The sequence below is a fragment of the Planococcus citri genome, chromosome 5 (genome assembly GCF_950023065.1).
Source record: "Planococcus citri chromosome 5, ihPlaCitr1.1, whole genome shotgun sequence".
Classification (NCBI taxonomy): Eukaryota; Metazoa; Arthropoda; class Insecta; order Hemiptera; family Pseudococcidae; genus Planococcus; species Planococcus citri.
The window spans coordinates 21557324-21581295 of NC_088681.1; the positions used below are offsets into that span (position 1 = coordinate 21557324).

Sequence of the window (23972 nt, forward strand, 5' to 3'; positions counted from 1 at the left end):
TTTTTTTCCTTCTCCAAACTGGAGTATTGGAGAAGCTATACCTTACTTATATACAAGTATGTACGTAGGTATAGAGAAATGAGTACCCATCGAAATAAGTTTTTACACCTGCGAAGCGATGCTTTGGTTTTATATGTGCGATGATAGGTTTTTTCTTTTTTTTCAGTTCTCTTTGGGAGCTTTACTATTGGCTGTGGAGGATGTAAATCACGATGATAATCTATTGCCTGGATGGGAGCTGAATGTGGTAGCTGCTAATGTAGGCGGGCCTGAGAAACCAGAAGAGATCAAGGTTGACAGAAGGAATACACCTTCGGCTTCGTTACCTATTCGTAAAATGACTGAGATGCGGGATCAAGGAGCGATGGTGTTTATCGGACCGGATGGTACTTGTACTCCAGAGGCATTGGTGGCTGCTGCGTGGAATATGCCTATGATATCTTATGTAAGTATTTATTGTACTCGAATAAGTATTTATTTAGATAAAAATACATATTCAGGTAAACCAGAGTTGATCAACTGAGCAACCAGGAGAACATCTACTACAATACCAACAGTATGATGGAAAAAATGGATTCAATAGGACAGGATGTATAATATTTTGAAAAAATGATTTTCCCTGATTTTTTCCGGTTTTCCAAACCAATTTTTTTCCAATTTTCCCGACCCTTTGAATTGGAGGTGGGGTGGGGGGTACAATTTGCTGTAAAAGAAGATTTAAATTTGTTCAAGACAGAATTTTTGGGGTCAAAATGTTTCCATTTTCAAAAAGAACTTGAAGAAATGAAAACAAATGAATGGGCAATAGCAAAATTATGATTAAGGATATAAAAAATAGCAAAACTGGCAAATTTGGCCAAAAAAAGGACTTATTTTGACAGTTCAGGGAGAAAAAGGACTCCTTACAGTTTTGGCAAATTTTGTCAAAAATAAATTGAAACTTGAAAATTTGAACGAAAAATTAGTCTGTTTTACATAAACAGAAAAAGGACTTTTTATGACATTCCAAACAGAAAACATGACTTTCTGACAATTTCGGCACAAAACGAACCTTTTTGAAAACTTTGGCAGAAACAGATTTTTTTGGCAATTTTGATAAGAAACGGAACCTTTTTTCGGATGAACAGAAAACATGGCTCAAAACTTATTATCGTAGTTCAGACAGAAGTATAGGACTTCTTATGGCGTTTTAGGCAAAAACAGGGCTTATTTTTGCAATTTTGGAAGAAATAAACGAGTCTTTTTCGGGAAATTTTGGGGAAAGTGGGACTTTTTTGAGAAATGTTTACGAAAATCAAGACAATAGTTCATATCATCAGAAAATAGAACTCTGACAATTTTGGCACAAAAAAGGACTTTTTGAAACATTGGCGAAAACGATAGAATTTTTTTGTAATTAGAAATGGGACTTTTCTTCACATACTTAAACAGAAAAAAAGGACCTTATATGGCATTTTAGACTGAAAATGGGACTTTTGACAATTTTTACAAAAAACAGTACTTTTCGACGAAATTATGACTTTTGGAAATGTTGACAAAAATTTGGACATTTTGACATTTAAAAAAAAATGGGACTTTTTTTGAAGCAAACAGAAACTGGAGTTTTTATGACAATCCACACAGAAATACGACTTATTATGGCATTCTAGGTAAAATTAGGGCTTTTTGGCAATTTTGGAACAAAACAAATGTTTTTGTGAAATTTTGGAAAGAAATGTGACCTTTTTGGGTAATTTTGGGGAAAAGCAAGACATTTTTATATACTTAATCAGAAAACAGGTTTTTTATGACACATTCCAGACTGAAAACAGAACTTTTTGAAAACTTTGGCAAAACAACAGAATTTTTGACAATTTTGGCGAAAAATGGGACTTTTCTTCACAAACAGAAAAAAAGGACCTTTTATGGCATTTATAGCCTAGAAAGGGAATAGAACTCTAATCTTCGACAATTTGGGTACAAAAAAAAACTTTTTGAAAACTTTTAATCAATCAATCAATTTTATTTATTTGGTTCAGTTTTCACAACTTTATCGCAAAAAGAAAAAAGGACTTTTTGAAAACTTTGACAAAACAGAATTTTTTTTTGATAATTTTGGCGAAAAATAAGACCTTTCTTCACAAACAGAAAATAGGACCTTTTATAGAATTTTTTGTCTGAAAATGGTACTACGAGTAATTGAAAGTTTTGGCAAAAAACAGGACTTCTCGACAAAAATTTGAACGTTTAAAAAAATGGGACTTTTTTCAAGCGAACAGAAAAAGTACTTATTAAAGCAATCTAGAACAGAAGTAGGCATTCTTATAGCATTTTAGGCAAAAACGAAACTTTTTGGCAATTTGGCACAAAAAAACGAATCTTTTTGGGCTATTATGACAAGAAATAGGACATTTTGAAGGCAATTGGCGAAAAACAAGACTTTTTTATTGTACCTATAATCAGAAAACAGGACTTTTTATGGCAGTGAACTTTTTTACAATTTTGCCACAAAAACAAAACTTTTTAAAAACTGACAAAAAAACAGAATTTGTTGGCAATTTTGGTGAGAAATGAGTCTTCTTTTCACATGAACAGAAATCAGGACATTTTATGGCATTTTGGCTGAAAATGTGACTTATTGACAATTTTGACCTTGTAAACAGGACTTTTCGACAAAAATTTGGACTAACAATTTTTTTTAAAAATAACTTTATTCAAGTAAGCAGAAACAGGACTTTTATGGAAGTCAAAATTAAATCAAGAATAATACAATTTTGGTAAGAAAATAGTGCATAATTTGGCATGTTTGTCAAAAAACATGGGGTTTTTCACATTGAAAAAAGCGGAGTTTTTGAAAATTTTGGCAAAAGAACGTTTTCGGCAATTTTGGCGAAAATGAGACCACTTTCAGCAAGACTTTTGGCAATACTATTTTGAGAAATCTGGCAAAAAACGTAAATTGCTGACAATTTTAACGAAAAATCGAGACTTTTTTCGATAATTTCGGCAAAAAGGTGCATTTTTTGACAATTTCGGGAGAATATTGGACCTTTTTTTTGGGAAGGGAAGGGAAGGGAAGGGAAGGGAAGGGAAGGGAAGGGGAAATTCGGACAAAACCCAGTTTTTTTAGCATATTTTTGAAGCTATTTTTATTTTATTTTTTCTTATTATAAAAAGTTTGGTTGATTACGATTTTTAGGAAATTTTTTGCAAGCGTTTCAAGCCAATTTTAATAATATTTCATCAAACTTTTTTCATCACTACTACGCCAATTTTTGTCATTTCCAACAATTTTTTGGATCAATTTTTCCATTTCATCACATTTTCCCCAATTTTCAACCAAATTTAGATTCGTTATTTATTGACAATTTTGTGAATTTTTCTATCTCATTTCAGTACTTAATTATATTATTACGTATAGGTAACTGTTTTTAGTACCTTTTCTATGTACCAATTTTTGTGATTTTGAATGATTTTTTTCGAATAGTTCTACCTTTTATCACACCAATTTCATCCTTTTTTTTTGTTTTCTTTTTTTAACAATTTCTGGTAATTTTCTTTGTATGATTGGTGTATACTATCAATTTTTGTGATTTTTGGATAAATTTTGGCATTTCCGGCATTGTTTATTTTTTCTCCAAGTTTTGAACTATTTTTACGTTAATTTTTATTGATTTCAAAATACTGAATTCTTATTGGTCGAAATTCACTCAAGGTTTTTGACTCAAAAAAAAATGTTCAAAAATGCGTTAGGTATGTAAGCTTTGTGAAGTTGATTAAAGTTGCATAAATTTCGACCAATCATAATTCCATATTTTGAAAACAAGATGTAAACCACAAAATTCAATTCGTATACACTGATAGAATATTTCATAAAAGATTGTTTAAAAGACATTTCACAAAAAACACCAGAAAACCTTGAATGGAAAATGTGTAAGGTATGAAGGTAATCTCGAAATGTATGTGCCGGTACCGCCGTAAATACGCTCGAATATGCAATTTTAGTAACATCACCTCTCGTTCAACGCGAAACAACATGGAAAGAATACGCACTCCTCTCCCCAGCCTTTCTATGTATTTCCATAACGCGTGACTGAATGTGGTATGCTAAACAAAAGTTACATCTTTCCTCTTAGTAACCGATAGATCAACCTTTTCTGGTTCAAATAAGTAGGTACTTTTTGATACATACTACGTACTCGAATGAAATACGTACTCGTAACATTTTAAAGAAATCTGTGTCTAAGAATAACCCATTTTTCCATTTACTTAAACCACGAACCGTGTATCAATATTGCATCGATGCATGTCACCAGCACCAGTAGCGTATGTTTGTGTCGCATAAAACCACTCGCCACGTTTGGAGGGTAACTTAAATTCAATTTTAAATTTCAAGGGTACACGGTTTTTCATCGATATGGTCGAAGAAGCGTTGCATTTTTGATGGAAAAATAAACGTTAATGAAGTGCCAGTTATTCGATACGACATTGACAACGATATCGGATACGTTACAAGTTTACTTTTGTGGTGTACTTGTGTGTATGGTAGTGTATAACTAAACTACATCGAGGTAAATTTGATATTTCAGTGTTAACAGATCAAGGTCGAAAAACATCCGTTAAATAACGTAATTCGTGGGTGGATGGCAAACTGTACAAAAGAGTTTACCTTCTAGCTCGCGGGATCAAGAATTAAAAATTTTTGTTTAGGTGTGAATTACCAAAACGATCCAATTCTTAATGCGTTTTACAAGGGGAAAAATACATCGAGAGGAGATTCACTCGACAATTTTTTCTTTTTTGCGATAACTTAAACGCATTTTTAACAAGTCGAAGGGGCAGTTTTCATTTAGACGTAGAATGTTCCTCACATATGTATAGACCTATAATACTTTTTAAGCACAAAAGTACATACAATGTGGTATAGAAACAAGTGAATGACAAAACCATCAAGGAGGATTATCTTATTTTTTATAAACCTCCACTGACGTAGGTAATCATTGTGTTAGGTACATTCAGCTAATCTAGTATCAATTTAATTGACATATTCACGTCGTTCGAAAAGCTCCAATATAATATTTCATCGCCCAATACTCCAAACAATTATTATGTAAATTAATCCTTATTCATTGCCTTTACGTTGGACGGTTGGACATAATTATCAAAATGATTGTTATAAAGCTGCTTATTCGAAGAAGGATGTAGGTGCAACACACGTATATACGTAGGCTAATTTAATGATTCTTGCCTTTGATCAATTTATAACTAGGTATAGGTAATTAGGTACACTACAATTTGATGAAAATTACTCAAAGGTGCCTTTTTAAAAAGTGACTTTACACCTACCTAGATATTTTCTGACACCCTGGGGTTTTCTTTCTATGCTATATTTTCTATATTTTCTAAGTAAGCAAAAAATCATCTTCCACACAAGACATTTTAGAAGGCGAGTGAAAAATCATCAGAATTGCCAACTTTTACAATTTTTTTGTGTTCTCGTGAATTTTTCGAACTAGTTTTCAGTTTTTGACTTTTGAAGAATAAATTCAAAAATAGAAGAGAACATTTTACAGCCAAGCGAAGCAAAATTTTCGTGTTTTTGGATGCTTTGGAATGAAATGTAGCTAATTTTTGGGTAAATTCGTGTTTTGAAGATTTTTTCTTCTCAAATGTTTCACATTAATTCTGTTAAACCATCAAAAGATGTAATTTTTGAAGTTAAAGAAATATTTTGGATTTTAAATATTCGAGAAAAATACACAAAAACTTTTCACTAAAAACTTTTGAAAATTTTTATCCAATTATTAATTATTAATTGATCGATTAATCGAATCTTTAACATCTATCTGAATCAATTCGAATGTTTCTGAATCAAACGATCAGTTACCAACATGAAGACGAATTTTTAGCCCAATCACAAAATTGGGTCATGATTTTTAGGAATTTTGAAAAAAAGTCAGTAGCCAATCAAAATGGATTAAAATTTTGGGAGAAATTCAAATACATATTTCAGCCGGAACATTTTTTGAGCGACTTTAAAGAATTTTTGAACTCAATTTAAAAAAAAAATTGTCACGTAACCTATCGACATGAGTTACAATTTCAACAGAAAACCAAAAATTAGCATCTAACCATTTTTTAAGCACTCTTGAAGAATTTCTGAACCTGAAATTGGCCTATTTTTCAGCAATAGTGCGATAATGCCTGAAAATCAACGAAACTTTAGGTGAAATTTTGCCAAAAATATTCAAAAAGAGACGAGAGTTTTTATGTGAATTTTTGATCTTCTTGCAAAATTTTGAGGCATTTTGATAGGTTGCATAATCAATCCCCCCCCCCTCATCCCCCCCTCTAATCAGAGAAAATGAGGTCGCAGTCCGAAATTTCAAAAAAAATTGATAGACGCTGAATCCTCAGGAGCTCAAAAGTTTTTAAAAACTGCAATATGGATCATCATCATTGAACTTGACCCGGTAAGCTTTTCAGCCCGTCTGGGGAACTGTAGAAGAATTGCTTTCCAATGTATCATCAAGTTTTTTATTCGGTCTTCCTCTGCTCCTCCTGCCAGCTGGAGTGTATTCTTTGACTTGTCGAGGGGACCATTCATCAGGCATTGTATCAACGTGTTTTCACCATTTCTTTCTGTAATCTTTCACTTGTCTAATGATTGGCTCTGCTCCTAGCTCCTTCAGAATGTCTTCGTTCCTTTTCCTATCTCATCTTGTACGAGGGATAGTCGGAAAGTAAGTTTCACATGGCTGGAAAAGTATGAACGCGTGGACATTTTTTGACCAAAATTGGAGGAAATATAGTTATAACATTCAACCAGATCTGACAAAATTTATTCTGCATTGGGTGCATTGTTCGTATTTTACAGCGTGATTAGTAGAGTGCTGATAAAAAACATCCGTCCAAATGTAGTATTTTTTAGCAAAAAAAAATTTTTTTCAGTTGTAATAATTAGGAGTAAAATTCATCAAGAAATACTCAAAAGGTATCATACTAATGTTTTTTCAAGTTGGGACGTTATTTGGCGCTGTAAATTGTTCATGTGATGGTTGCAAAATTTCTGGTGCTGAGTGACTTTCAACAATGCCAACATTCATCAGATTATCAGATTATCACTGAACAATCTACACTGAAAGAAATGATTTTCGAAACGCTTTATTCAGTCCCGAAATTGATGCAATGGTTACTGCACAGTACAGTGATTTTCAAATTACCTCATTTTGATGTAATGATTACATATACTCTGTTCCAAATAAGAAACGCAAACTTTTCACGGCGCAAAAACATAGGGTCCACATGAACAAGCAAGGTTGAGCACTACGCTAAACCAACGAAATTGATAACTGGTTTGCTTTTCGTTGCTGTGTAATGTTGTTTACCTCCCGTCAGTTCCCCCGAACATCACGCCTCGTCCTGTGTTGCGGGTTGTCAGTTTGCGTTTCTTATTTGGAACAAACTATAGGTTAAATCAGAGAATGCATCAAGTGATGGAATGAGTACATCGCCAGGATGGATTTATTGCATCACTTTTCAAAATTCATTCCTACATTCTCATTACATTTCTTTGAGGACTCAATCCTGCATACATGGTATTCAATACATCATTTGGTGGGTAATAAGTACATCATTTAGTAAGCAATGATTACATTCCTTAAACATGACTGAGAACCTTGTAGTGATTTACTGAATACAGTAAACGATGTACTGAGTACATCGCCGTACTGCAATGAAATCTTTTTTTTCAAACAATGAAAAAACTATAAATACTTCGAGGGCCTGAATCAAATGTTCTACTCGCGGCCATGTCATTAAGTGTAGGTAGTTAGGAAAAAATTAACACAAAATTTGCACCCCACTTTAAAGATAAACTGAAAAAATTGAAACAGGAGCTAGAAGACATCAGAGAATTCAATCAAATAATTAAATCACCATATTTGAGAGAAAAATATAAAGTTAAAAAAACTGAGTTCAAATTATTGGTTGCCTCAGCTAAAAAACATGCAATTGATGGGAAAATCTTAGCCTCATGTAACTATAACAAAACAGCATGGGAAATTATAAACCATAGGCCAAATCAGCAATCAATTGAAATTATTACAAATAGCAATATATCAACAAAACAACCCTATGAAATTGCTCAACTCTTTAACTCATTCTTCACTAAATTGCCAGATCACCCCCATACATCACATAGCTTTGACCCTCTGTCACTAGTAACTCACACTATCCCCTCCTTTTTCTGTGAGCCCACCAACATGTATGAAGTAATCAGCATAATAAATTCCCTTAAAAATTCCACATCCAAAGATCATCTTGGTATTGATGTTAACACATTGAAGCTCTCTGCCCCTTTTGTTGCTTACCCCCTTGCTACACTCTTCAATGAATCCATAGAAAATGGTGTTTATCCAAATGAAATGAAAACTAGCATAGTAACCCCTGTCTTCAAAAATGGAGAGAGAAATAAACTAAATAATTACAGACCAATATCAATTACCCCAGTTTTTTCCAAAGTATTCGAAAAATTATTCCATAAAAGATTAGCAGCCTTCTTTGAAAAACATAACTTACTCCACCCATCCCAGTTTGGCTTCCGGAAAAACATGAATACTACTTCTGCAATCTATAAATTTGTTCATGAGATATTGAATGGTCTCCAACATAAGAAAAGTTTATTGGCAATTCTTTGTGACTTGTCCAAGGCCTTTGATAGGGTTGACCACAAAATTCTGATAGAAAAACTGGAGAGATATGGTGTTAGAGGAATACTACTAGATTGGGTCAAAAGCTACCTATCTGATAGATTTCAAATTGTAAAAATCAACAATAGCACATTTTCTGATGTAGAACCTATTAAACAAGGGGTACTTCAAGGATCTATCTTAGGCCCACTGTTTTTCATTATTTATATCAATGACTTACCACCTTATTTTGGATACAGTCTCACAGAATTTGCTGATGATACAACAGCTCTTCTAGAAATTAATGAAGGTGTTGATAGTGAACAGATTCAAGGCATCATAAACGATTTGATAGCTTGGTTTTCAGCAAACAAAATGATACTCAACTTGAATAAAACACATTACATGGGATTTGGGAAGGTACCTTCCTCAATAACTGAAACTTACAGCATAATTGAATCAACTAAATTTTTAGGTGTCATAATAGACTCTGACTTGAAATGGAATATCCAAGTGGATCATTTAATCAAAAAACTCTCCACCTATACCTACTTAATAAGACGACTCCGTGAAATTACACACTCACATACTCTAACACTTGCATATTTCGGCCTATTTCATTCTAATCTGAGCTATGGAATAGCACTTTGGGGTGGTAATCACAGTCAACTCCAACGTGTACTTCTAATACAAAAAAGGGTTTTAAGAATCATGTTTCGAAAACATCCAAGAGAATCCTGTAAATCTGTCTTCATTGATAATAACATACTGCCAGCTCCATGTGAGTACATACTTCAACTGTGTATTATGATAAAGAATGGAATAATTAACCTAAAGGTACCTTCCCACTCCTATGAAACACGATTTAAAAATTTGGCAATTGGTGAAAATTTAAGAACAAAAATCATGCAAAACAATGTTGATTTTATGGCCTCAAAAATTTATAATAAAATACCACAGGATTTAAAAAATATACCATCAAAGAAACATTTCAAAAATAAACTTAAAAATTGGTTACAGAGATATGCGTTCTACAGTGTTGAAGAAATGCTGCAGCTGGATGGATAAGCAGTTCTTCAAGTTTATTTTATCCCTATTGTTTTTCTATATTTTTTATTTTTATTTTTTTACCTTAATCTATCTTGTAACATTTTTGCAAAATGGCATGTACTTTGTTTATTTGTATCTATTAATACCTAAAATTTTGTATGTACTGCCCTGACATTGTAATACAGCGAAAGCTGTCGACTACAATAAAAGAATTTGAATTTGAATTTGAATGAAAGGTCCCAGGTTCAAATCCCAGTTAGGTTGGAAAATTTTCGTAGGTAAAGAAGTTCTTGAAAAATTTGTTGCAGTGAGAATTATTTAGATGTGGGGAGAAACGTGGAATTGATAGTATCAATCCCCACTTTTTAAATATTGTTGAATAAAAGCGATGGAATGGTTACCATACTTCTGTGTAATAGTTACTTCTTAAAATATGTACTGATTAATGCGTTTCATTCCTATACCAAAATTACCGCGTTTTAATGCACTGAGTGCATCGTTTCAATGTAACTATTACTGTTTTATTTCTTTCAGTGTACTTCATTTGGATTTTGATTGAACCAAAATAATGTTACTATGTTATGTCTTGAGTGGTTCTCAATCAATTTTCCAATGAATTTTTCTTTTGTTAGCTTAGAAAATTAATTTTTTCTAAAATATAATTTTTGAACGGATTTTTTTTATTAGCACTCTACTAATCACGCTGTAAAATACGAACAATGCACCCAAATGCAGAATAAATTTTGTCAGATCTGGTTGAATGTTATAACTATATTTCCTCCAATTTTGGTCAAAAAATGTCCACGCGTTCATACTTTTCCAGCCATGTGAAACTTATTTTCCGACTATCCCTCGTATATCCTGCCGAGGCTTGCATGAATCTCATTTCCACTGCGGTTACTCTGCTTTTTATATCCTCTCTCATTGTCCATGTTTCACTTCCATACAGCAGCATGGGTCTTGCCAGTGTATTGTAGATTCTTATTCGAGTTTTGGCTCTGACTTTTCTTGGAGGAATGGCTCGGTTTATCGCTCCGCTTACTCTCAGGAATTTATTGATCTTAAGTTGTGTGTCAACACTTGTTCCCCAGGTAGTCCATTTACAACAATTTTACTGCATATTGGCTCTTTCCCCTCGAAAGCCATCACTTTCGTTTTTAACGACGAGATTCTCATTCCATATTTATCAGCTACTTTCTGAAGGCTGTGCATCGCTCTCTGCAAGTCATCTTCATTGTCAGCAAAGACCACCTGATCATCAGCAAATAGCAGGGTATTAACATGGGTGTCATTGATGTCTAGCCATAGTTGGGGAAAATGCGCGCATAATCTTTTCAGTGCACGCATATTTGAGCATATTCTCCCACATTGTTTTCAAATTTTTTGCCAAATTTATAGGAAATCTCTGGAATTTTAACATTTACTGACAAAAGCAGGTCCTTTGGCGCTCATTTTGGATCGATTTTAGGTTCACACAGGTGCCTTATGCAGAAATTATGAACTAGAGTTACTGGGCGAGTATTATGATATGTTACTTGATATTTTTTTTTCAAATGCAAGTACACATGAGAAAGATTATGCGTGCACGTCGGAAAGAATATTCTCCGCACATCTATGTGTCTAGCCCTGTTGCCTTGGTTTTCAGCCATTCTTTAATCATGTAGTTGAAGATGTTGAACAGACTACATGACATTGGGCATCCCTGTCTCCTCTTCTGCTTCCGACATGTCCAGATCTTACTCTTATTACATTATCCGTGTATGTTTCATTGTTTCTTCAATTAAGCGTACTATTTGTTCGTTCACTTCGATTTTCCTCAGGATTTCAAACAACTTCTTCCTTCGTACTCGATGCAGCTTTGTTGCATATACCCCATCTATGCATGAAATGAAATCATCGCCATTTGAACATGTGATTTCGTTTTCCCAATTTTTTAGTGATTATTAAGAATTGAAAAATTGAGAAAAATAGCCAAAAAACATATCAAATTTTTCTAGATTTTTAATGCCCGAAAAAAATGGCAACACTGAATTCCAAACCAATCCCCGAATTTCAGAAATGATATCTTTCGATCTTTTGGCATTACAGTAGACTCCCGATTATCCGACCTAATCGGGGGGGGGGGGGGTAAGGTGGGTCGGATACCAAAAAAGTCGGATAATCCGAAATAGATGTTTTTAGCGTAGAAAAGTGCATAAGCTTGAGAAGACAATTTTTCATTCAGAAAACCAAGTTTTGGCTCAAAGCAGGAACAAAGAATCGAAAAAATGACGAATAAACAAAAATAATACACATACTTTTGTACATAAAAAACAATGAAATACTGACTCAAATTATAATTTTTTGAGGTAAGTTGGATCAATTTCAAGGAAAATAACACCATTAGAATACAAAATGCTGCATACTGCATCTTTATTTACACTCCAAAATCAAAAATTACGAGTTTTTTGGATTATCCGACCTTGGTGGGTCGGATAATCCGAAGAGTAAGTCGGATAAATTCGTACCGGATAACCCGAAAGTCGGATAATTCGGAGTCGGATAATGGGGAGTCTACTGTACTGATATGAAATATTTAGGTAAAAAGAAGAATTTATTAAAACACGAATATATCTAAAAATAAGAGATTTGCAAATTTTCAACCACTCAATAGAACCCTTTAAGTGGCCTTCGATGTTGATGGCAATGGCCTAGGTCGACGCAGAATTTCAAATACTATCTTTTGGAGTTGAGCTATTTTTCCCAAAACAGGTTGTGTAGGTGCTACAGCAAAAAACCACGATTTTTTTCTCGAAAATTCCCTCTTTTCAAGGACCCATATCTCCTTTCGAGGTACACCTCCAGAGCTGACATTTTTTCTGAGTGACTTTAAATTTGATATGGAAAATCTCTACTGAATTTAGTCAAAATCCTTCACGGGTTTTTTTCGAGATTCATTGATAAACCTACTCTTGAGTATGTCTAACTTATATGAACTTTTTTTACGAAACTTTTCAGAATAACAGATCGAAATTCTGTGTTGAAAAGTCGCTATCACTCTTGCTTTTCGTTTTATAAAATGGGACCTTTTTTGTAAAATTCAGGCAGCTGACAATTCTGAATACTATTTCACATGTTGCCATCTCAGATAATTCAAGAAAAATGCCAGAAAAGACCAACCAAAATTTATTAGTCACCCACTAGGGGTTTAAAAAATTTCCAAAATTTTCGTCCCAATCAAAATCTTCAAAATTTGAGCTTCAGCTAAACACTTGGTATTTTCTTCATCTCTCAAACAACTGAACATCAGAACTATAATTTGGAATTCGAATGAGTAATAAAAAATAATATCGACATAACGAGACAGAAAAGCATTTAATATTCGATCAAATCATTTCAAAAATTCAATTTCCATGTCCAACAAACCGTACTCCACGTGCGGACAATTTAAAATCAAACTAGACAGCTGCGCTTAGCGCAGCTGCAACAGTGTGCTTCGCTTATTTTGTTACAAAAGTAAAACCCAATTTTGAAAAGAACAACGCAATTTTGATTTTGAAAGCACAACGCGAATTTGAAAAACAAAGCACAACGCGGTTTTGAAAAAACGCAATTGGGATTTCAAAAGCAGAACACAATTTTGATTTTGAATGCACAATGCAATTTTTAAAAAAACACAACTTCCAAACAAAGCACAACACGATTTTGAAAAAAGAAGCACAATAAGGATTTTGGAAAAAAAAGCACATAGCGAATTTGAAAAAAAGCACAGCGCTAATTCAAAATTAAAACGCGATTTCAAAAAAAAAAGAACGCAAATTTGGAAAAAAAGCACAATGTGAATTTGAAAAAAAGCACAACGCGATTTCGGAGAAAAGCACAACGCGACATCAAAAAAAAGCACAACGCGATTCCGAAAAAAATCAAAATGTGAATTCGAAAAAAGCAAAATAAAGCACAACGAGATTTTGGGGAAACAAGCACAACGCGATTTCGGTAAAAAAGCAAAATAAAGCACAACGCGATTTCGAAAAAAAAGCACAACGTGACTACAGAAAAAAAAGCACAACGCGATTTCAGAAAAAAAGTCAAAAATAGCACAACGCGATTTCTGAAAAAAGTCAAAAAAAGGAAAACGCGATATCAGAAAAAAAGCACAACACGATTTCGAAAAAAAAGCACAACATGATTTCAAGAAAAAAAGCAAAATGCGATTTCGAAAAAAAACAAAATAAAGCACAACGCGATTTTGGGGAAAAAAGCACAACGCCATTTCGGTAAAAAAGCAAAATAAAGCACAACGCGATTTAGAAAAAAGAAGCACAACGCGATTACAAAAAAAATGCACGACGCGATTTCAGTAAAAAAAAGCACAACACGATTTTGGAAAAAAAGCATAAAAAAGCACAACGCGACTTTGAAAAAAAAGAACCGAGTTTCAAAAAAAAAGCACAACGCGAATTTGAAAAAAAAGCACATCGCGAATTTGAAAAAAAGCACAACGCAAATATGAAAAAAAGCACAACGCAAATTTGAGAAAAGCACAAGCGATTTTGAAAAAAAAAGCACAACGCGAATTTGAAAAAAAAGCACAACGCGATTTTGTAAAAAAAGCACAACTTGGTTACAAAAAAAAAGCACCACAACGCAAATTTGAAAAAAAACCACAAGCAATTTTGAAAAAAAAGCACAACGCGAATTTAAAAAAAAAGCACAACGCAAATTTGAAAAAAAAACACAAGCGATTTTGAAAAAAATCACAACACGAATTTGAAAAAAAAGCACAACTTGGTTACAAAAAAAAGCACAACGCAAATTTGAAAAAAAGCACAACGCGAATTTTAAAAAAAAGCACATTGCGAATTTGAAAAAAAGCACAACGCAAATTTGAAAAAAAAGCACAACTCAAATTTGAAAAAAAACAAGCGATTTTGAAAAAAGCACAACGCGAATTTGAAAAAAAGCACAACTTGGTAACAAAAAAAAGCACAACGCAAATTTGAAAAAAAAACACAAGTGATTTTGAAAAAAAGCACAACGCGAATTTGAAAAAAATCACACCGTTATCTAGAAAAAAAAAGCACACCGCAAATTTGGAAAAAAGCACAAGTCAGTTTCAAAAAAAAGCACAACGCAAATTTGAAAAAAAGCACATCGTGAATTTGAAAAAAAAAGCACAATGCAAATTTAAAAAAAAAGCACAACGCAAATTTGAAAAAAAAACCACAAGCGATTTTGAAAAAAAGCATAACGCGAATTTGAAAAAAATCACAACGCGAATTTGAAAAAAAAGCACAACGCGATTTTGAAAAAAAAGCACGATATGAAATTGAAAAAAAGCACCACGAGATTTAGAAAAAAAAGCACAACGCGAATTTGAAAAAAAAGCACAACTCGGTTTCAAAAAAAAAGCACAACGTGAATATGAAAAAAAAAGGACATCGCGAATTTGAAAAAAATCACAACGTGATTTAGAAAAAAAAGCACAACATGAATTTGAAAAAAATCACATCGCGAATTTGAAAAAAAAAGCACAACACAACTTTGAAAAAAAGCACAATGCGATTTTGAAAAAAAAGAACGCGAATTTGAAAAAAAACACAACGTCATTTTTATATAAAAAGCACAAAGCGATTCCAAATAAGTACACTATGCTATTCTGAAAGCTCCTGAGTTGAAAGCATATGCGACTCCAAAAACGCTACGGTACTGAGAGAACCTCTTGGGAGCACAGCAAAATCACAAATGACTGGTGGGTTTTGATTCCGAAAGGGTAACCACCTGCTTGCGGTGTCTAGGTACTGAATGTGTGTAAATGAAACACCTGCAGGCGTTCTAAAAACCTTTCTCAAAATTGAGCAATAGAGAAATGTTTTAAATTGAACAAAGGGAAAGATAACACTGTAGATAAGAATATTTTAGGACACCTGCGGTGTTACATTTTAAAACGGATTTCGGCTTCCCTTTTGATAAATATAACACCACAGGGGGTTGGCTTCACTTTTGATAAAACCTTTTCCTTTGTTCAATTTTGAAAAATAAATTCGAAAATTGAACAATAGAAAAGATTTTAGAACCCCTGTGGCGTTACATAAATTTCGAAATTTAACTGAGGTCGGCTTTGCTTTTGTCGGCGTTCCTTTTGATATGGCCCTTTTCCCCTTTTTATTCTTTTTTTGGTACAAATTTTCGTAATAAATTGAACAATAGAGAAATGTTTTAAATTGAACAAAGGGAAAGATAACACTGTAGACAAGAATATTTTAGGACACCTGCGGTGTTACATTTTAAAACGGATTTCGGCTTCCCTTTTGATAAATATAACACCACAGGGGGTCGGCTTCACTTTTGATAAAATCTTTTCCTTTGTTCAATTTTGAAAAATAAATTCAAAAATTGAACAATAGAAAAGATTTTAGACCCCTGTGGCGTTACATAAATTGCAAAATTTAACTGAGGTCGGCTTTGCTTTTGTCGGCGTTCCTTTTGATATGGCCCTTTTCCCCTTTTTATTCTTTTTTTGGTACAAATTTTCGAAATTAATTGCAATTACTCAAGAAGCTAATTGAGAAATTGCAATTATAATTACGGCGTTCCATGCCTCACATTAAACCACACCTACCTACAAAAATTTCAAAAAAAATCGGTCCATCCATCTTAGAGAACATTCGTTCCAAAGAATTTTTCCACTTTCAGACCGAAACTAATAGTGTGCTACGCACACTAAAAAGGAAACGATATATAAATATACTCGCAGGTACAATGCAATTGTTCCAAAAATGGTTTAACAAATGGTTTGAAAAAATATATCTCCCACGTCTTCCAACACGTTGAACTACGACGCAGCAATCTGTGATTATATGATTTCATTTCATCTAAAAACCCTTTCAGGTTTGATGAAGTTTTTAATTTCATTTTTAACGGTAGAATTTTTTCGTTTTAATAATTACACGAGCTTTGAAAAGCAATTTAATCGAGTTTTTTTTTATCGTTCTTCGTCGTTTGTCGCACCTTTTGAAAAAGATTAAAACAAAATTATTCTTTTTGGCGAAATTTTCTCATTAAATAAACGTAAAAGCACACCGAATGTTGAAATCTCTCATCGCGTGGCAACGTCGAACAGCAGCGGATTTCCTGTTCATGGTTACATAGGTAAACTGAGTCGAGGATTAAAATTAGGTACGAGAAGAAATTAGCTCATTTCTAAGTATATGTTCTTTCCGCGGAGATGTTTTGAAAATTCGTCGACATTCGACAGAGCGAGAAAATAATCACCTTTTTCTAAGGGGAATTTAAAATATTCCGTCGTCGTGAAGGTGATGATTGGGTCTTTAAAGCTATACGTAGACTACGGTTCGGTATTTCTGAATGGTGAAAATATGGGCAGGGATGTAGGGTCGATCGACGACGTTTAATGGAAAGTGGTCGGCGTTTAAACGATGAAAAAAGCCGCAATCAGTGGGTTTGTAATGACTGGTGGCTGTAAACACTAAACAGCACTACTGAAAGGTCGAGTGAAAACAAAATCTTCCAAGGGAAACAAGACGAACGCGCGTCAATTCACGTTGAAAGACGCGTTTGGAATTTTTTAACCGTGCAAAACGTGCCTATATCTTTTGGTCGGAGATTATATTTTGACCGTTATATTAGCAGATACATTAGATTGGGTTTCGTTTCTTTTTGTTGTAATTTTCCACATCGAAATTTAATTAAAATTTCGGGGTCATTCGCTTTCGTCTTCACTACACGTAGGTATATTGTACGCAGCACTTAATATAGCTGAATGTGAGGTCGTACCAATGTCCACTTTTCTGCGATACACGTGATCGATTATCGCGAATATGAGTTCGAAATATGCTGCTGCGGTGCCCACTGTCCACAATCTGACGGTGGTAATTTTCGTTCGGTTATTACTTAATCTTGAATTATAACTAAAGCGACTCCAATGTGAATAAATTTGCATCATTGAAAGATTTTGCAGCATTTTTCATCTTGGTTAATGGTTATTGTCGATTGAAGTAGCAAAATCGTCGAGCTTTTAATTCCAGCTCAGGCACCAAGTTCTTCCAGAAAAAATGTCGACCTCCGTTGTTTGAGTAAAGATCTTGAGTCGATGAATTTAGATAACTTGAAATCCTAGAGTTGGTAGACAGCTCTTGATTTCGGGTTTGAAAGTGAATCTCCAAAAATATCCAAACCGGTACTTTGAAAGCTGCATATGTGGCTAGTTTTTTGTACTTTTCCAGATGGCAATTGAAGGTCTATCTTTGATGGGAACGATTAAACTTCATTAGTTCTTGAGTATATGATGTCTTCAATGATCTTCCTACGAATACTTAATCCTTGTTCATGGTCACTCAAAGGCCAACCGATTGAAGCATGTGTTTCCAAAACGTACTAAGTCCAAAAAAATATTGATAAGAAATTCATGGTACTTAGTACAATTTGGAAATGTTAGAAATGGCCCAAATTGACTGATTTTTTGATATGTTGTAGCCAAGACCCTTGGGCACAACATATCAAAAAATCAGTCATTTTGGGCCGCAACTTTATGCTGGATGGCCTTGCAACCTCAGAATCTTTGAAAATGGACTTGATGCGTTTTGGAAACACATGCTTCAATTGTAAATGTTTCAATAAGTTAGTTTCTGCATTGAGAAACATGATATCTGACTAATGGATCATCTCATTTTTAAAACGAAACATGAAATTCAATCACTTCGAAGGCTACATTGAACTGGGGTTCCATTCTTTGATGAGAAGTGGTCGCACAGCTTCGTTAAAAGATCCGTGAATTGAAATTCAGTAACGTTCATATCCCTTGATGAACTCTGACTGCCTGATTAACTATTGAAGAAAAGTTGCCAAAAAATGAAGATAAGAACTGACGGTTTTATTTCAGCTAAAGCACAAATAAGCTCTTTTCTTCTGGTGCAAAAATTCAAACTTCAGCTTCAAGAGTCAACAACAGGACTCGTACCCAATTTTTTCCAATAAAAAAAGTAGGTAACTTTAAATGATCAAAAAACTTGAAAAACGAGAGAAAAACATTTTAATGCAGAAAAAAATAACCAAAAAAAACTTCAATTGAATTTAATGCCAAAAAATCAGAGATTTTGGAAATTTCAGCAGAAAATATGACTTCTTTACATTTACTTATTGGAAAAATGAGCTACATTTCTACATTTATCAAGATTTTGGGCAATTCTGAGGAAAAAGTCAAATTTTTTAGTATATTTTCAGCAAAAACGAGACTTGATGGCAATTTTGATAAATAGCGAGGCTTTTTGCTATTTTTAGTTAAACACGAAACTATAAAAATTTCAGCGAATTTTAGCCAAAAAGTGAGACTAAAAATTTTTTTCAATTTGTACTTTGGTAAAAAAACCGAGAATTTTTCAATTTTGGCCAAAAGTAGGACTCTTGGAAATCATATTGTCAAAAAAAAGAGATAATTTTTCGCAATTTGTGTCGGTAAGAATAAAAAACAAGACATTCAAGGAGTTTTTGGTAAAAAAAAGTGAACATTTTTGGATTATTTTTGCCAAAAAAAAAAACAAAAAACAGCAATTTTAGCAATTTTTGGCAAAAAACGAGACTTGTGCAATTTATAGCTGCAGAAAACGAGTACGAGACTTGGACAATGACGCTTAAAAGGCAAGGTAGCTAATTGGAAAAAAATTGAAGGTACCTAATATGCTTTTGCAAGAAATTCACGTCTTAAAAATTTTTAAAGATTAAAAAAAAAGTAACTTTAGTAACCAAAAAATCTTGAAAAAGTATCCAAAAAGCAACCAAAAAAAGTTATAAAACGTGAATAAAACATTTTAATGTAGAAAAAATCACTAAAAAAGCCGAACATTGTAAATTGGCATGTTCTGGTTTTTCAATTTAAAAAAATTGTTCAACTAATTTCAAGACTATTTTGACAAAAAAGTGAGACTTTTGGCATTTTTGGCACCAAATAAGAGAATTTTTGCAGTTTCTGAAAAGAAAAGAAATTCTTGACAAAAAAAAACAAGACTTTCACAATTTCAGCAAAAAACAGGACTTTTTGGAAATTTCTGGCAAAAAAGTAAGATTTTTGGAAAATCTATGGAAAAAAGTGACACTTTTTGGAATTTTTAGCAAAAAGCAAAGACTTTAACAATTTTAGCAAAAGGCAGGATTTTTGGAATGTTTCTGGCAAAATGAAAGATTTTTGGAAAATTTATGGAAAAAAGTGACACTTATTGAAATTTTTTGCACAACAAACAATAATTTTTATCAATTTCATTAAAAAACAAGATTTTTTGGAAATAATTAGCTATACAGTGATAATTTTTGACATTTTTTTAGCAAAAAAGCGAGGTTTTTAGATTTAGATACGTACCTAATTTCTGAAAAAAAAAGAAGAAAATCTTAAGCAATTTTGCTAAAAAGCAAGAATTTGACAATTTTAACAATATAGAAGATCTTTTTAAAAATCATCGGCAACGAATTGGCAATTTTAGGTAAAAAACCGAGGCTAACAACATGGAATTTTTGGCAAAAAACGAAATTTGGATAAACGCAGGACTGGCAAGTTTAGTAAACAGCAGTACTTTTTAGCAATTATATATTGACAAAAAAATCATACTTTTTCGGAATCTTTGTTAAAAACAGTGACTTTGTTTACGGGTACTAATATTTTGCACGACCAAAAAAACAAGTATCACGACGAGCATACGTAACGACCAAAAAGGTTGAATGAACGACAATCAAACACCAACTTTCACGCCAGGATAAAGCCCGACGGTAAAGTAGGTAGGAACGACGGAAGATGTAGTATGAGATAACAATAAACACGACCATATAATATTATTCACGACGAAACATAATCAGTTCTATTATCGTCAGTGTAACGACAGGTCTTTCATTTCTTTTTTATGAACATTCATCACGAAGCTTTTAAAGCGCATTTCATTTTTTCGTAAATAAGGAAGATAATTCAAACCAAATTCATCTACAGTAAACATGTTAGGATATATTATTAGTATCATAAAAATGTCTTCTTCACTATACCTTCTCCACACCAAGCCATAGTATACACGAGATAGTTTTTCTCTTCAAAATTGAAATGAAAAAAAAATACAGGAAACAAATTCTAGAAAAAATTTCTCCTTGTCCGACAGTTAAACAAGTCTCCAAACGGATATAAAATTATAATAAATTCTTTGAAACGCGAGTCGTAAACGCAACGCGTATAAAACGACGAATTTTCAATATCATCGTAAAAAAATTACTACCCCATTTAAGGAAATTGTATGTAGTAGGTAATAGGCAGATGACGAACGCGGAATGAATTTTTTTTCCTTCAAAATTCCACGAGTAGGTACACAATTAATAAGTAGGTAAATAAGGGAAATGTTGAAAAATTACACACAATTGTAAAAAAAGAAGTGCACAAGAATAGGTGTCCTTCAGCGATCGCGTTTCGTTCCTAAGTATACATAATTCATTTCTAAAGAGAGAAAATTAAAATCCATATAAAAAGAACGCAATATGTCGGGAAAAAAAGATTAAAACGGAAACGGGAGACGAAATCCATATTATAGAACAGGAGGCAGGAGCAGGTTGACAAAAAGATATATATTCGGACACGATCCACGTTTCGTGTACCTAATCCTTTTTCGTAAACCGTCAAGGGCGAAGAAAGATGTCCGATGAGAGGTACCGACGACGACGACGTGTTTCGTCGCTTCAAATCTACTTCAAAAAATATAACCATACGAAGCGAACGAGTCGAATAAATGATTTGTACGTCGAATTAAATTGCTCTCGTTCTCGTTGCTGCAAACGCGCGCGATCGAGTTTTAACGTAAAAAATATGGACATTTTCTTTATCGAGAGACGACAACTTACAAGTACATTCACCTTGGTTTCGCCGTATTGTTGCGCTTTTCCGGTACGCGTAAAAATACGAGAAAAACAACGAATCATATTTAATAAATCCATCCAGAGAGCTCGGCGACATTCAAAAACGCTACGTAAGGTCGTAATAAAAAGCTAATCTGCAAAATACGTCATTTATTCGGACGTGACGAGGGTGCGAAATTCGGTCAACGTGTCCATCGTTTATTCGCGCATCTCTTCAGTCTCCGCGGCTACAAAAGCTTTAATAAATGAAGGTACCTATCAACACGCTCAAACAATACGTATACAGATACAGAATGCGAGTTGGAAAAAACCCCATTCGCAATACAATAGGTTTTCGATATATCGTTAATCCGCACACATATTCCAACAAATGACGAGGTAATCGTCGCCTTAAAAATCTATTCTAGCGCTGTTTCAATTAATCAACTGGTCTTCGTCAGGTCATTGAGCTCGTATATAGGTGTTAATGACCTTGATTTTAATATATACATTCGAATTTTCCAACGAGATGATATACTTTCCGGTGTGAGAAATTAGTATAGGTAAAAGATGAGGCAATTCATCACCCGAGATGGCATTTTTTCCCCACAGAACTGTGCTGACAACGCTGTTTCCGATAAGAATGTTTACTTCACGTTCGCCAGGACGTTGCCACCTTCGTCGAAAGTTTCAAAATCGGTTGTATCTTTGTTGAAAACATTCGAATGGAGAAAGTTCATCATCGTGTCTGGTAAAAATCCGCCATGGTGTACTCCAGCAGCCATCGCAATTCGAGTAATTCCACGACGCATCGTTTTGATTTACTGCGTGGTTGGTAGAATCGTAGTATAACGATATTCTATTTCAGGATTTAGCAATCCGTCATCGTTTAGATGTGGTTAAATGGTACCAGTTTTCTGATTATATTCCCAGCCACGTTGAAGAAATGCAGGATATCGTCGACAAAACGTATACTCGTACTAGAGGTAAGTAAATTGAAGCTCGTTATTTCGTATACCTATACGTACGTAAAGAACGAGGAGCTCTAAAGATGTAGGTAACCGTTTTATTACGCTGGCAAAATTTTATGTTCTTTGTAGTATACATATTCATCGGGGAACACATTGCTCTTATGGATTTTTTATCTTGTATGCAAAAGCATAGATTACTCGAGACCGGAGAATATGTAATCATTTCGGTCGACGATGATATGTATAAACCTGAAGTGGAAAATTTATTTCTCAGAGGTAAATGGCATCGGTTTATATAAATCTTTCTATTATTACCTACGTACTTACTTTGGCGAGAAAACTGCAGAAGGAAAAAGTACTAAAATTATATTTCATCGAACAGGTGATTTGGATCAGCTCATTCCTGGTTATCGATCTGTTCTCAAAGTGACTCAATCTGTACCGAGGAATCCTATCTACAAGTAACTATAAATTCGTTCATCGATTAACTTCAATTTAAACCCTACGATAACTTACTAAACTCGTGTTTTCTCATCAACAGAACGTTAGGCAGCATAATCAAAAAACATTCGACCCAGAACCCTTTCAACTTCGCTTTCAACAGCAAAGTATTCGAATCAGCTACGGTAAGCACGTGTAATTGTAATTGCACACGCACGAATACGATACTAGATACTCTTATAGTAACTCACAAGCACGATCATCCATTCACTTGTACATAGGTACCTGTAACAGCAGCTCATCTATACGACGCGGTTCAAATTTACGCTCGTTCGTTAACGGATATACTGTACGAAAACGGCGATATAAGAAATGGTAAAAACGTATTATACAAAATGCTGAATCAGACGTATCATTCTATACAAGGATTCGATGTACGTTTAAGTATACGTACATAGTCTTACACGAGTAAACAAAATGCTATTAGTGAACGTAAATGAGCACGTGGTTTAAATATCTACCCTTTCTGTATAGGTTTACATAGACGAGAACGGCGACGCTGAAGGAAACTACTCTGTAATCGCTGTACAAAACGATACCGATGAAAAAGGCATAACGAAGATGAAAATGCAACCAGTGGGCTATTTTCTATACATGATAAATAAAACACACGACTTACCAGTACGTTTTTAGAATTCACTATATAGATGATAGGTAGAGGTATCATCGATCGAAATCTATACTTAGAACCGTATTTTCTTTGTAGGATTTCAGGTACTTCAACGAAAGCAAACCATTCCAATGGATTAACGGTAAAGTTCCAATCGCCGAACCAAAATGTGGCTTTTATAATGAAAAATGTGTTCCTAATATTAACTGGAAGACGCCGCTGTTGGTGGGAATACTATCCGTGGCTCTTTTCGTCGGACTCGCTTTCGGTATAAAGTAAGTTCGATATATTTATGCTGCGAAACGATAAAACTTT

The 23972-nt window shown here is 33.8% G+C and overlaps 1 protein-coding gene and 1 long non-coding RNA gene across 2 annotated transcripts in view; one reads left to right on the plus strand and one right to left on the minus strand.

The window, feature by feature from the left end:
- Positions 1 to 23972, minus strand: part of LOC135846197 (uncharacterized) — a 68821-nt gene that overhangs the window by 44053 nt on the left and 796 nt on the right. The window contains exon 4 of the long non-coding RNA XR_010558918.1: positions 23667 to 23952. This is a non-coding gene — a long non-coding RNA (uncharacterized LOC135846197). The remainder of the gene's footprint in view (positions 1 to 23666; positions 23953 to 23972) is intronic.
- Gyc32E (Guanylyl cyclase at 32E) overlaps positions 1 to 23972 on the plus strand; it is a 64946-nt gene that overhangs the window by 34417 nt on the left and 6557 nt on the right. The window contains exons 3-11 of the mRNA XM_065365130.1: positions 167 to 445; positions 22188 to 22370; positions 22444 to 22561; positions 22676 to 22822; positions 22929 to 23007; positions 23088 to 23172; positions 23269 to 23421; positions 23522 to 23668; positions 23754 to 23932. Coding sequence (XP_065221202.1) covers positions 167 to 445; positions 22188 to 22370; positions 22444 to 22561; positions 22676 to 22822; positions 22929 to 23007; positions 23088 to 23172; positions 23269 to 23421; positions 23522 to 23668; positions 23754 to 23932 — 1370 coding nt within the window. The remainder of the gene's footprint in view (positions 1 to 166; positions 446 to 22187; positions 22371 to 22443; positions 22562 to 22675; positions 22823 to 22928; positions 23008 to 23087; positions 23173 to 23268; positions 23422 to 23521; positions 23669 to 23753; positions 23933 to 23972) is intronic.